At 41.1% G+C, this 14079-nt stretch overlaps 1 protein-coding gene across 1 annotated transcript in view; it reads left to right on the plus strand.

Annotated features, from left to right (window-relative positions):
• The first annotated feature begins 3090 nt into the window (after positions 1-3090).
• Positions 3091-14079, plus strand: part of LOC150084026 (O-acyltransferase like protein-like) — a 45202-nt gene continuing 34213 nt past the window's right edge. Inside the window, exons 1-3 of the mRNA XM_090375747.1 lie at positions 3091-3275; positions 8281-8373; positions 11619-11784. Of these exons, the coding sequence (XP_090231873.1) occupies positions 3091-3275; positions 8281-8373; positions 11619-11784 (444 nt within the window). The remainder of the gene's footprint in view (positions 3276-8280; positions 8374-11618; positions 11785-14079) is intronic.

The following is a 14079-nucleotide window of genomic DNA, read 5'->3' on the forward strand; positions in this document are numbered from 1 at the left end:
CATGGAAGATGCTCTCAGGCATCGTGTACCGGGTGAACAGAAGGACTTTCTGGAGTCAGCAAGAGACTCAAGCTCTGGTGTGGAGTGGCGAATGCTGAGTTGCACTGCATCCCACAAATGTTTCGTGGGATTGATGTGGGGGATTGGCTGCCGGAGAAAGCACAGAAAATTCTTAAACATGATTCTCAAATGATTAGTGCACAATGCGGAACCGATACGCTTTCAGTCTTCACTAGTGTGCCTAGGCTTCACTCTCGTGTGGCGAGAGTGAAGATTGGGTACAAATTCTTTTTGAATGTGCAATCTATGAAATCTAGTGACTAGAGTTAAATGCACAATTGGCCCCCTTCCAAGGGTATACCACGGAGACCTTCGAGGAATAATGCTAGAGGATTTCATTGTCTCCCACAAACTCATAGTCTATAATCAGCCAAACCAGCACACCACCTACAGCAGTTCCACAGGGGAATCTAATATTGATGTCACTGTAACCACCAGCAATTTAGGCCCGTGTATCCATGACTGGCATCCTCTACCAGATTGGACCCTTAGCGATCAAAGAGTTATCACATTCGATCTAACCTAACCCCAAACGCAACTAACACATCCAGGATGCCTAGACCCCTTAACCCCTAGACCCCTTAACCCCTAGACCCCTTAACCCCTAGCATTGTCGCTGTTGTGGGCATTATTGCATCAGGCAATCATGTAACCAGTCACTGCCTGCAATAAAGATATATAAAGATATATATATAGATCACCTGCATTAGTGCGGTTCTCCATCAAGAGCATCGACTGGTCCTCGTTTGATGACTCTGTAGTCAGTGACTTTACCCCACATGAACTGAACTACCTGAACTCCTGCACAGGAGTTCAGGTAGGGTGACAAGGGTGACAAGGTTTCGAAGGGTGACACGAGTAATTACAGACCAGTTAGTTTAACTTCTGTTCCGGGTAAAATAATGGAGTCACTGGTTAAAGATGCATTGCAGGATCATCTAGACAAGACTGCAGCAATAATTCAGACACAGCATGGGTTTGTTAAGGGAAAGTGTTGTCTGACAAATTTGATTGGTTATTATGATGTGGTCACAAAGGAACTGGATGCAAAAAATAATTTTGATATCATATACTTGGATTTCAAGAAAGCTTTTGACACTGTTGCTCATGGAAGACTACTGTACAAATTGGAGCAGAATGGTATTAAGGGTAAGTTGCTACAATGGATAAAAGGATGGTTAAGTGGGAGAAGACAGAGGGTGGTAATCAATGGGTGCTGCTCTTCGTGGACTAATGTTATTAGTGGAGTCCCACAGGGTTCGGTGTTGGGTCCACTGTTGTTTTGTATATTTATCAATGATATTGATGAAGGTATATCAGGCTTAATGTCGAAGTTTGCAGATGACACGAAGGTTGGCAGGGTTGTTAATGACAGTAATGGCAGTGTGCTACTGCAACAGGATCTAGATAATTTGGGCAGATGGGCTAAGAAGTGGCAACTGAAGTTCAACCTTGACAAATGCAAAGTACTGCATATGGGTAGAAGTAACCCGAGAGAAACGTACCAACTGTGTGGTACTACACTTAAGGTGGTAGAAAATGAAAAAGACCTGGGAGTAATTGTGCAGTCAGATATGAAGTTTTCTGAGCAATGTAGACAGGCTGCTAGGGCAGGTCATGGGGTTTTGTCAATGATATATAGGAATTTTGCTAGCAGGGAAAAGGAGGTGATTGTCCCTCTGTATAAGGCAATGGTCAGGCCACGCCTTCAGTACTGCGTACAGGTCTGGAGGCCTCATTTTAGGAAGGATGTAGATTTGCTTGAGCGTGTACAGAGAAGAGCAACACGATTGGTGAGGGGAATGAAGGGATCCTCTTACCAAGAGAGGCTTAAGTTCTGCAAATTGCAGTGGCTGGAGACTAGGCACCTGCGCGGTGATCTGATTGAGGTCTATAAGGCCTTGAATGGGTTGAGCACGCTGAATTCTGATGGGATCCTCCCACTTGTTCAGAATACGAACCTACGGGGACATAAGTTCAAATTAAGAAAGGGCAGATGTAGAATAGACGTGCGGAAATTTGCCTTTAGCCAGCGGGCGGTTAATTGCTGGAACAAACTTCCATCTGTCGTTGTGGAAGTTGATAGGTTAAATAAATTTAAGGAGGAACTGGACAGGCATTTGGAGGGTATGGTGTGATTTTTTTTTTTTTTTTTTTTGGCTGATGCTGCATAAGCTCCTACACTTGCTTTCTTGCATCAAGTGCCACTACTACTACTACTACTACTACAGTCGCTGAAATAGCAGACATGATGCAGGAAGTGCTCTTGAAGGCCTCGTACAGGTCGGCCAGGAAAAATTCTATCCGTCCTACTTCCTGCTCTTGGTGGTGTCAAGAGCTTACTGCACTACGCAGAGAGGACCATCGTGCCCGTCGACTTTATCAACGCCATCGCGACTGGCCTCCCTGTGAAGTAGCTAGATTCCACAGCAATTATATCGCTAAAAAGAACGAATCCACCAAAGCCATTGTTTCCCAGAAGGAAACCGCCTGGTCGGAGTTTGTCCGAGACTCAGGGAATTCCAACCCCTGGGGACTTCTATACAAAATAGCGAGGGAAAAGACTTTCAAGCCTGAATTCTTTGACTCTGTAACTATTGGGAATACCGAAACTTCTAACTGGACCGACTCCATCAACTCCACTCTTGACAGACTGTTTCTTGAAGATAATCCAGCAGACGATCTACCTGAGCACATAGCAATACGATTAGCTAATCAAACGTATGCTGCTGAGGAAGAAACCAATCCCTTCACAATGGAAGAGCTCACAGCCGTCTTCAACAGGATCAACCCCCAAAAATGTCCAGAAATAGACCTCATTGATCACGTCTTTGTCCTTCGCTTGTTCAAGCTTAGACCCGCATATCTGCAATTGCTCTATAACAAATTCCTACTTGAGGGAGTTTTTCCCTAGGCGTGGAAAGTGGCCCTGCTGCGACTCATAAGAAAGCCTGGCAGACCCCAGAAGATCCGCGTTCCCTTAGACCAATTGCACTCTTGGCAAATCTAGGCAAAGTTCTAGAAAGGCTCATGGCTCTCCGAATCACACAACTGTTCAAGGAAAAGAACTTATTCTCCTCAGCGCAGTATGGCTTCACACCAGGGCGATCTACAGAAGCGGCGCTGTTTGACTTCGTCCTCCATATTGAAAACTCCACATCTAAATTTGAACTGGCCATCTTGGTGGATTTTGAAGGTGCCTTCCACGCTGTCCAGTGAGACAGTGCATTAGCATGCCTTCGCCTAGCTAACTGTACCTCCCATCTCTACAAGCTCTTCCAGAACTATTTCACAGAGCGCACTATCGTGGTTAAATCCAATCTTCTGCAGATAACTAGACCAACCTCTCGGGGGTGCCCACAAGGTTCTGTCTTGGGGCCCTTTGTGTGGAACATGGTCCTGCACAGCTGACTTTCTAAATCTTTTGAAGGATGCAAAATTGTGGCGTTTGCAGACGACCTGACTATGTTTTTTTCTGGGAAATCACGCTGCGACCTTGAAAACAAAGCAAATCTTGTCCTATCAGAACTCTACTCCTGGACTACTCTACTCCTATCAAATCTCTACTCCAGTTCTCAACAAGCTTCAAATTAGTACCAACAAAACAAAAATGATGCTTTTTAAATCAAAGCTTGACCTACGCCGCTCACTACAAATCAGGATCTCCGGAAAACAGCTTCCTATTGTGACAGGGGCTGAAGTCCTAGGGGTGATCATTGACCATTAGCTGAGCTTCCTTCCACATCTACAATACCTAGGGGTCAAAACGAAAAGATTTTCAGCTGAAATCATGAGGATCTCTAAGAGCAACTGGGGACTCTCCAGCAAAACACTCTCTCTGTATTATAAAGCCGTTTTCATCCCCATTGTGACCTATGCAGCAGGAGGGTGGTTTCACCGGGTTCAACGAGTACATATGAAAATCAAGGTCAACTCCATTCAACGTGCTATCCTCCTGGCCACGCACATATTATGCCGAACAGTGTCTACAGCTGCCATCTAGGTGATAGCTGGAACTCTGCCGCTTGATCTATTTGCAATCTTCAGAGGGCTTAACTTCAGAATTAAAAAGAAAATACCAACGAAGATACAGGGCCTAGAACTAAATCTCAAAGCTGACCCCAAAGCAGAAAGAGCTCGCTCATCAACGAACTCATCAACATTTGCAGTCTAGATGGAACACCTCACCCACAGGCTCCGTTACCAGAAAATTCCTCCCTGATGTCATTTTCACAACCTTGAAAACTGTAAAGACCTGGCTTTCCCTCACCTTGGAATCCTCCTACTTGGTTACCGGACAAGGGTCCCTCAACGAAAAGGTACATCTACTGGGTTTGCTACCAACAGATTTGCTACGGCAGGTCAGAGAATTGGAAACATCTTCTTTTCGAATGCAGTTTGTACGATGACGTAAGAACGACCCGGCGTCTAATAGACCAGGTGGGCACAACACATTACATATCACATGATCTATACACTTTTAAAATCTCTGGCTTTGACAGGGAACTGTCACTCGATACATAGAACATACCCGGAGTTGGGAGCAATCCCAGGAGCTGTTAGACCCTGAAAATACCTATACCTATATATCAAGGGTACAGGAACACCAATTTATTATAGATGAAAATACATATAAGGCATTTACAAAATTTGCTCAACAGGTATTTGAAATTAGACGAAGCATGCAGAGACAGGCCCTACAGCCTCCACCGCAGCCAAACAATAATCACAGACAAAGTGCCCATGAGTCCCACCATGCCCAGATTACATTTTAATCTGATGAGGTAGTTGTAACCACCATGAAAGGTGTCTATATTAGACATAACCGAATTGATGACTTGGCCCCTTCCCCCAAGGGTTACTCTGCAGTGAGTAAGGTCCAGGGAGCCCCACACTCAGTCAGTGGGTAAATACAAAGGAGAGGGAGTTTTGCAAGCAGCCAGGGAAGCAATTCGGCTAAATAATATTAGTAAGCTTGTCGAAAGGGGATAGAATGAACACCCAGCTAGAAGGCAGAATTATGATAAAGATGGTATGGTAAATTTAGATTTCCATTGCATTGAAGGATGACTGGTGGCAATCTGCAACTTGAAATTGTAGTAAAATGGGCAATAGACTCTTATCTGGATTTTCAATAGGGCTTTTAATAAGGAAGATTCAGTGGGTTTGGAGTTTGAAGAAGAACAGCATACAGAGAGAAGTCATAAATGGATATTCTTCAGAGTCGACTGGAGTGGAAATGGGAATGGTGCAAGGTCAGTGTCCGAAACTCTCTTGGGGATATACCTATTATCAGAATTTTTCAAATGTAAAGAATTAATTTCATTATTCCTATGCATAAGGGAGAGAAACCTCACTTGGAACGTAATATCCAGGTCTGCAAGCTGCATCTAAAGAAAGATAAAAGAACTCGTCAGGGAACTATTTTAGCAGATTCGGAATAGGCTCTTCCTGCCATCATTGTGCCATTCTAACAGTAATGTCATTATTTAGTTACTATTTCATTAAGTAATTGGAATTTTTAAAACATTTCAATCGTAATTTGATTTGTAATGATAACTGAAAACACACCAGTAAATTTATTTATTTTTTATTTGATAGAAAACACATTGAGATTGAACGAATGGTTTCATGACATCTCCAAGTGCAGTCTGTTTAATGGATACGTCATCGTTGACACCTTCTTCTTTATTACGTAAGTAAAGGCTTTATTAAAACACTTTTCTGTTTACCATCATTCATTTTCTGGTTCTTTAATATACGTATTTCTGATAGTTTCCCAACCACTATTCAGAAAGGTTAGTCGAAGGTTTTCAAATTTCATTAAAATTTAACAAACAGCAATCCATGAAATTACCTTTGTCCGTCTGTTCGTCCTCATGTAATAACTCAATTCTCGATGGATGAAATTTTATATTAGCCTATTTTAAAGGGATAGATCCAGCCTTCCCAAATTGCTTAAATTTGGAACCAACAAAAATTTTGGCGGATCCAAAACCAACCATGCACCTAAATCTCCAGGAAACAAATCTGCAGTCCTGGAAGAGTAGAATGAATTGGTTGATTATATGTCTATTATTCAGTATGATTATGCATCCTTGTAAGGTGGTTCAAATATGGAAGAAAATAAATAGACTGTGTTATGGTTATTAAGATAAAAACATGTTAATTAATAACCGCAGTAAGTTACATTTCAGGTGCATTATGTTTTTTCTTAAAATTAATTGATTTTTCTCCATTTTCTGTGATTAGCTGAAGTGAAAAGTAAACATTGTTATCTTTTTAACAGTTAATTAGTAAAATTATGACTTTATATAACACTTAATAAAACTCTACAGTTTTATTATCTCTAGACCTAGTCGTCCAGATTAATTACAACCTTATAATACTTATTACTCTTCTCCCCTTTACTTTTTTAAGATTGTTTTCCCTATATATATGCTCGAATACATATATATAATGACTTGGTAAACTAAGTGTAGGAGTGTGTTAGGCCTAATGAAACTGCGAATAAAAAAAAAATAACTAGGTGGTGGTGGTGGCAGTGAATGTTTCCATCAGGATCGAAGAGGAAAGAGTGAAGATAACAGCAACCGGGTACTCGTACCATGAAAGATTTTGGTTATGCAAATTGCAGTGTCCGGACACTAAGCACTTGGATGGAGATCTCAATGAGGTGTTTAAAGGTTTAAATGGATAGTGTTCGCTCGATGCTGATGGAGTAGTCAGCTTTGCTCACACGTAAGGGGCTCTAAAAGATTCTGTGGCTACATATCCGATTCTTTCAGCAGGGCAGGCCTTAGTTTACCAAGTGCCCGAGGAGTTGGCTGTTGTACAGTGCGAAGACCAAAGGCGTCCCGAACACGTTCGGTCGGATTTAAGGGAGGTAATCATATTGGCCACGGCAGTTGTTGGATATCTTCAGTTTCAAGATATTCTTTCACCACCTGAGCTCTGTGTGCAGTGTGTTTTCGGGCATAAAAAGAAAATCAGGGCCGATCTCACCACCTGAAAAATCGCACAGAAGGTTCGAGGGTCAGTTCTCGGTACCTCTGGAAAGTTACGGTACACCTATCAAAAACATGATGGAGGTGCGGCTGATGATCATTATTTTTCCACACACGAGATTGCCTCCACCACTGTCCCTTTCTGTGATGTTGGAGGAATGGTCCCGCATTCCTCTTTGTCTCCAGATGAAATAACGTCTAGAATCTCTTTGTAGGTTATAACGGGACTTATCAGAGGACAGAACTGTACCTCACTTTTCAAGGTTGCATGTCGTAAGTTCATGGCATTAATTTCCGTGTGTTCTGCGGTGGTTTCGGTTTAATTGGATAGAAACCACTGGCTTACTTGCATGGAGTCCCCTTGAATATTTCCACCTGTGGCCGTAGGAACCTAAAGAGACAGTTGTTGCCAAGACATCTTGCGTTCTGTCTGTTACAGCCAGATGATCTGCATATTCAGTCTTGGCCAGCTCTTCTTGTAATGGTTTCCGCCTTCTGAAACTGCTTCCATAGAGCCGAGACGACACTGCAAGACACATTTAGCCAACGTTTCACCTCCGGCTGCGATTGCCAGCTTGAAGTCGTCCAACGCCCCACCATCTTAAGGAATGATCCAAACAACGATGACTTGCAATTCTGAGAATTGGAGATGTGGCTGTCCCACCGAGCAAGCCAAATAACGGGAATGAATTGATGGTTTGCCCGGGTCGAACCGGTGTTTTTATACGAATGAATAATTTACGGTTCTGTAGGGTGGTAGCTGGATTTCTATTGGATATTCGGAATTTGCATGCTAGGATACATATTATATCAAAGGTTCGACTTTGGCTACACTGTTCACAATAAAATATTCGAGGAAACCATTTTGTTCTTTTAATTTTGTCGAGCATTGTTTTTGAACAATTGTGTTTGTCCTACATATGGCAATTTCACTTAGATGGTCCTTAATACCATTCCAACGCGACAATCTATATCACAAAACAAGGATTGTCAATGTGTCAGCACAAAGTGTCGATTTCAAGCCGATGGAAGAGCACTGGATGGACAGCAAGGACAAATTTGTTATGAGGGCACTCAAATCCTTTGAAGAACTACAGCACCACCAGTGGAGTACAACACCACCAGTTTTAGTAGAAAGACTTCTACGATGCATTGCAAAACTTTGATATGAATACAGTTTAAACTTCCTGTTAACATTTTTTTTTTATTTCAGTGGATTTCTCACGGCAAGGAGCACCCTTCAGTCTATGGCATTTAGGAATGGTCGACTGAACATTTTTATGTTTGTTGCTAGACGATATCTGAGGTAGGAACTTTCTTCAATTATTCTTCACATTTGAACAAATTGGGATCTTCTGTGGGCGATCATTTACAATAAATCAACACCAAAAAGGGATTCATCTGGTCCAGTGGCATCCCATATTTTTGCAACTAATTTCCCTGAGATACCAGCTTCGAAATATTCTCATAAAACTTTCAGAATTCTCATTTTTCAGATTGAATTTGATTTCCATGACCCCAACAACAGACACAGAAATACGGGGGATTTTCAAATGGCCATGCAACTGATGTTTACATACTCTTGTAAGATTTTACGCTGTAAATTGGGACATGTAAGGCGCCAGACTCGCTAGTTTGAGGTAATAAATACAATAAGGGTAAAAATAAGATGCTGTCAATAAAGGTAAAGGTGTAAACAGGGTGCATGAAGTCATACGATGCACACTCGTGCCCAAAAGAATTGAAATCATATTTCATTTTTCTTATTTCGCAAAATTGTTTTATTAAAATAGGACCAATTGTTTACCAGTTTTTAATAAAATATTTAAAAAATTATAGAATATTCCAGAAAGGTGTAGAAAATTCCTGAAAGTTGTAAAACTTTCTAGATTAATCTAGAAAAAACAACGTGGCCATTAACGACAGCAAAGTGGCTGAACTTCAGAAACAGTGGCACACTCATTTCTGGCCATTTCTACAGATTTATGTACTATATTAGGGTCGGCTCTTAGAGCAGTTGCTGCGGGTGCAATGTATCCTGTCACCACATCCCAACAAGGGATTCTCAGACTAAGCAAGGGAAACATCCTCTTGCTGTCTCTTTCCCCAATATTAATTCTCGCACCTAGGGAGCACACTACAACTGGAACTGTCCCTGAGTAGCATAATCAACTCTCCTAAGAAATTCTAAAAGATGAAGTTTGCTTTCTAAGACCGAGATCGCTGAACAGTTTGGAATCTCAATGAGTACACGGTTCACCATCGTGAAAGATTGAACAAATACTGAATTCTTACGGACATCTAAAGCACTGTGTAGGACCAGGACATGAACAATGATCAAAATAAAGGTATACTTGAAATGGCTGAATCGTTTGCGCATCGGATGAATATTGGAGATTTCAAGGCATCTGATGGATGGTTAATGGGAAGCCAGGCTTCCCATTAACCATTCATCAGATGTCTTGACTCCTAATGGGATACCACGTAACCCATTAGGAGTCAAGTACGGGTTACGTGGTATCCCATTAGGAGTCATGAGGCCAAAAGACAGACCATAACAACACAACCCAACCTCTCACACACCACACAATACTTTTGTCTGGTTTTTAGAGTACTCTATACTTATGGGAAACCACTGGTGGCGCGCCCACCCCAATGTACGCTATGATTGATGGTTCCAGAATTTTAAGGACTCTTCGTTGGTCTCCTTCAAAAAAGAACGCGTCCAAAATGCAGCCGTAGATACTTAATCATTGGGAAAGCCCAAGAAACTTGATGCTTTAAAGGGTGGAAGACACTACTGACTGTGACTAGCAATCCCTGCGCATTTAGCACAGTGGTACCTTCACCGTCCTCTCACACCGGGGAGAAAAGGTCCGGGATCGAATCCTGTCTATAACGTGAGGAACTTTAGTGGGTTTTTTCACTCCGTAGCTAAGTTTAGTAGGTCCTAGGCATAGACAGCAAGGTTTGTTCTCAAGAAATTGGAGTTTTTTCGTCCAGCAAACAGGGAAATCAGTCAGAGAACGCACGCAATTTACAGACAAAATAATTTATGAGTAGATGTAATCATCTATGGGCACCCCAATATAATGATTTTGTGTGGAGCAAGCCAAGACTTCGATGCTTGTTAAAAATCTATGAAGAGTGGAGTATTGACTTAGATTGCAAGATGAACTGGGCAGAGTTTCAGTAAGGAAGGATGCATCCCATCTCTTCGAAAGATGGTATGCCTCTTTCGCAGAAAATGTAATCAAATTTCATTGGTATAATTGCTCGTACTGGGCAACGGAGAATCTACACGTTACTGAGAAACAACATTTGAATTCACCGGGCATTACAGTGTGATGTGGATTGGCATCCTTTGTTTGACTGGACCATTCTTTTTTGATGCAACTGTTATTGGCGGGGTTTACCTCAACTTACTTTAGGAAATAATCGTTCCACACATTCGTGAGCTATTTGAGGATGATAATGAATTTTATTTCCAACGCGATGGGGCACATCCCCATTTTCATCGCGTTGCTAGGTCTTATCGGAATGAAGCTTTCCCAAACAGATTGGACGAAGAGGGAGTGTTCAATCCCGTTGTGAGAAATGCGCATAGGATTTCCTCACGTAGCCGAGAGAACTCGAACTCAGATCTGTCCCAACTGGTGTAGGGAGGACGGCGATCATACCAACTGTGCTAACTACGTATATACATAAACTATATATATCTACCATATATATGTACTAAAGTAAACAGCAATTAATAAATATATATACGCAATTCACGAATTAATATTACTACATTTTATGATCAACGCACAATGTACAATCATTTTATTTTTTACAGTGGAATACATGTTCTAAATTAGATTATTGCATAAGTAGGATTTCATTAAACGTTACTCTCTTGGGTAGCCCAGTTGGTATAGTCATCATCCCTGCTCATAACGCATGGAAAACGCCTGGATTCGAACCACACGAGGAATTTTTATGGGTATTTTTCACGACGTGGCCAAATTAGTCGGTCTCAGACAAGTACACCTTGCTTTTCCTCCCACAAATTCGGGTTTTTGTTCAGCAAACAGCAAATAGACCACAGCACGCACCAATTTACAAACATATGTGGTACAATATTACCTAATTCGAGGACACATCTAAAATATTCAACATTTTCTCTGTTCTTTTGCTATTTTATGGACTGTGGACAAAAAAAACCGGTTTGTACATTCCCTTGGGGGTTCGCTATTAAAGTACATTTTGCCCAGGCGGACATGCTCACTAATCTATTCTGCTCCTCCCTTTTATGTAAAGTAATTCTGGAGATTAGTTGCTCCAGGGCCCTGTGACCTCAGGCTCTGCAGCAACTGCTATCACTGCAACCCAGTAAGTGACCTCAATAGGATTGAACGACTGTGTCATGCCCATGACACAGTCGTTCAATTCAGTTTCTAATTAAGAAACCAAAAATCCATAAAAACCAGTCTCCCACTGATGTTCAATATTCGTATCATCTTCTAATTTTGAATTTTTATTGTGTTTAAATGGATTTCTATCCACCAGGCTGACTCCAACTTTGATGTTCACAACTGGAATGACGTTCTTCATTCCGTGGGTTGCAAGCGGACCTCACTGGGCTGTCATGGTAGACGAAAATTTGCAGGCCTGTGATAGGAACTGGTGGACGAACTTTCTCTTTTATAGCAACTGGCTCAAGGGGACCGATATCGTAAGTTAATTTCAGATACATTCTTTCTGTCAGCTGTCGTAATTTTCAAGACATTTGGTGAAAGTACACGCACGGAACTCCACAGTATCACCTTAGTTCTTTGCAAGACAGTTCAGGCTATGCAACAATTTGGTGTAGCCCTCGTGGGTTGCACAGTTGGTAGGATCACCGTTCTCCTCACACCCGGTGGAAAAGCCCTGGGTTCGAATCTGGTTGATAAGGAGAGGAAATTTTAAGGGCTTTTTCACAATGGCTGAGTTAGTTGGTCTGAGGCGAGGTAGCATGGTTTTTTTCGAAACATCTAGTTTTTAGTCAAACTAACAGAAAATCGACAAAACAACACACAATTTGCAGACAATATACACAGCAAAATTTCCTTAGTCGCTGATGCTCCTAAAACCCTATAACAACAACAACAAAACACTCGTTGCAAACCTTAATGTTTAAAGCATTATTGAAAGTTGTCATCTCCTTGAGATGGACAAAAAAAGTTTCGCTTTCATCTTCCTCAGAAAGAAAGAATTCAGCCAGATCGAATCTTCCCAATGAATTGATCTTAGTAACAATGTTTTTCAAACGAAATGTTCGTTGGTTGTTGGGTTTTAGGAGCATCGGCGAATAATTCTGTTTTGCTCCTTGTATATTGTCTGTAAATTACGTGTGCTCTGAGGTCGGCTTCCTGTTTGCTGGACGAATACCCCGAGTTTCCAGGAGAAAAATCAAGTGCTACCCTCTTCTGAGACCGAATGACTGAGCCACGTTATGAAAACACCCATAAAATTCCTCCCGTCATCGAAGGGTTTCGAACTGAAGAGTTTTCCACCAGGTGTGGAGAGGACGGAGATTACCAACTGTGCTATCCACGAGGACTAAATATTAATTCGGTTGTGCACGCGCGTTTTTGTGCAACAAAAAACAAATATTCTTTTGGTGGAAGATCAGTCTGTCCTATCGAAATGTTTGCAAATAAAATTGCATCACTTCAAAATTAGACTGCTGCAAAGAATTCGATACTTAGACTAGACTTTTATGAATAAAAATGCTCCTTCTTGGTGAACCATCAATATGAATATTCTGCCTTAATTGTTCAAAGATTTCTTTTCCAAAGAGGAGTGGTTGAGATCAACCTCTCCACCCAATTCACCACATTTAGCTCTTTCTGATTCTTTAGCGATAGAAATTAAAAAATGAAGCGAAAACTATATCACACCATTCAACGGCATGTCATGGTCCTTCTCAAGGAGATAACATTGCCGGTGACTCATTTGTCAGGAAGACGGGGAATATATTATGCAAATAGGATAAGTGGAACAAGACAAGTGTATGTCTGCCAGGGACAAAAATTGATGAGATTGCTGAGCGGATATCTTTTAAGGGCACAAAAGTTCATATTGTTGGCACCAATGAGTAAGAGTTCTGCAGATTTACTTAACAAGTACAGATCAATGCTGGAAAAACAGTCGGGAGTTGTGGTTAAATTTGAAAGTGTCTGCAATTCTTCCCATACACGATAGGAGGGAGTATACGATGAGAGCCTTGGCGATTAATTCTGCTCTGCCAGGATTATGCAAGGCTCATGGGGTAGGATTTTTTTCATCATGGTCTGTGCTTGCTAACAGGAGAGACTGCTTCTACAGGAGTCACCGCTAGAGGGATTGTTGGTTGGATTAATCGTTAAAATGTGCTCCTGTTTTTAAGATTATTTAAAGTTTTGTAAGCCTCCCCCTGCTATAAAATTGTGCTTCTTAAAGACGAAGAGTTGGTGAGTTGTTCTGTTAAAATTTGGGTGTCGGAATCGTGGAGTTGTGCTGATATCATCGAGTGAAGTATTCTCTTTCATTATTTGAATACTATACATAGGAATACATAGAGTTAACACTGGAATATATACCGTTCTGAAATTTCCCATAGACTTAGCATTAGCCCATAGACTTTTCATGGGAGAAAATGGCTACCTGAGAAATTTTGTTTAAAAATATCCATGGAGATGGAAAACACTAACTAGTGCCATCTCAGTAATACATAGTACTGAATAATATTAAATATAATATAATTCAAAATATACATATTTTGAAGTTGTGTGATTATTTTCGGGATATTTTGAAGAAGAGAAATCTATCCAGCTATAAGATTATTTATTTATGGCTTTTGTCTCTTCACTAAAACATACACTCTTAAACATGGATACGGATTTAGAAAAAACTTTAACGAGACATTCTGAAGCAGAGAATTCGTCTTCCGGATCGGAGTTGGTGGATTCGGGGAGGAGAAAGAAATCTTCAGATAATGTAAAAA

Source organism: Mastigoproctus giganteus, chromosome 6, assembly GCF_048544385.1.
Source record: "Mastigoproctus giganteus isolate SK-2022 chromosome 6, ASM4854438v1, whole genome shotgun sequence".
Taxonomy (NCBI): Eukaryota; Metazoa; Arthropoda; class Arachnida; order Uropygi; family Thelyphonidae; genus Mastigoproctus; species Mastigoproctus giganteus.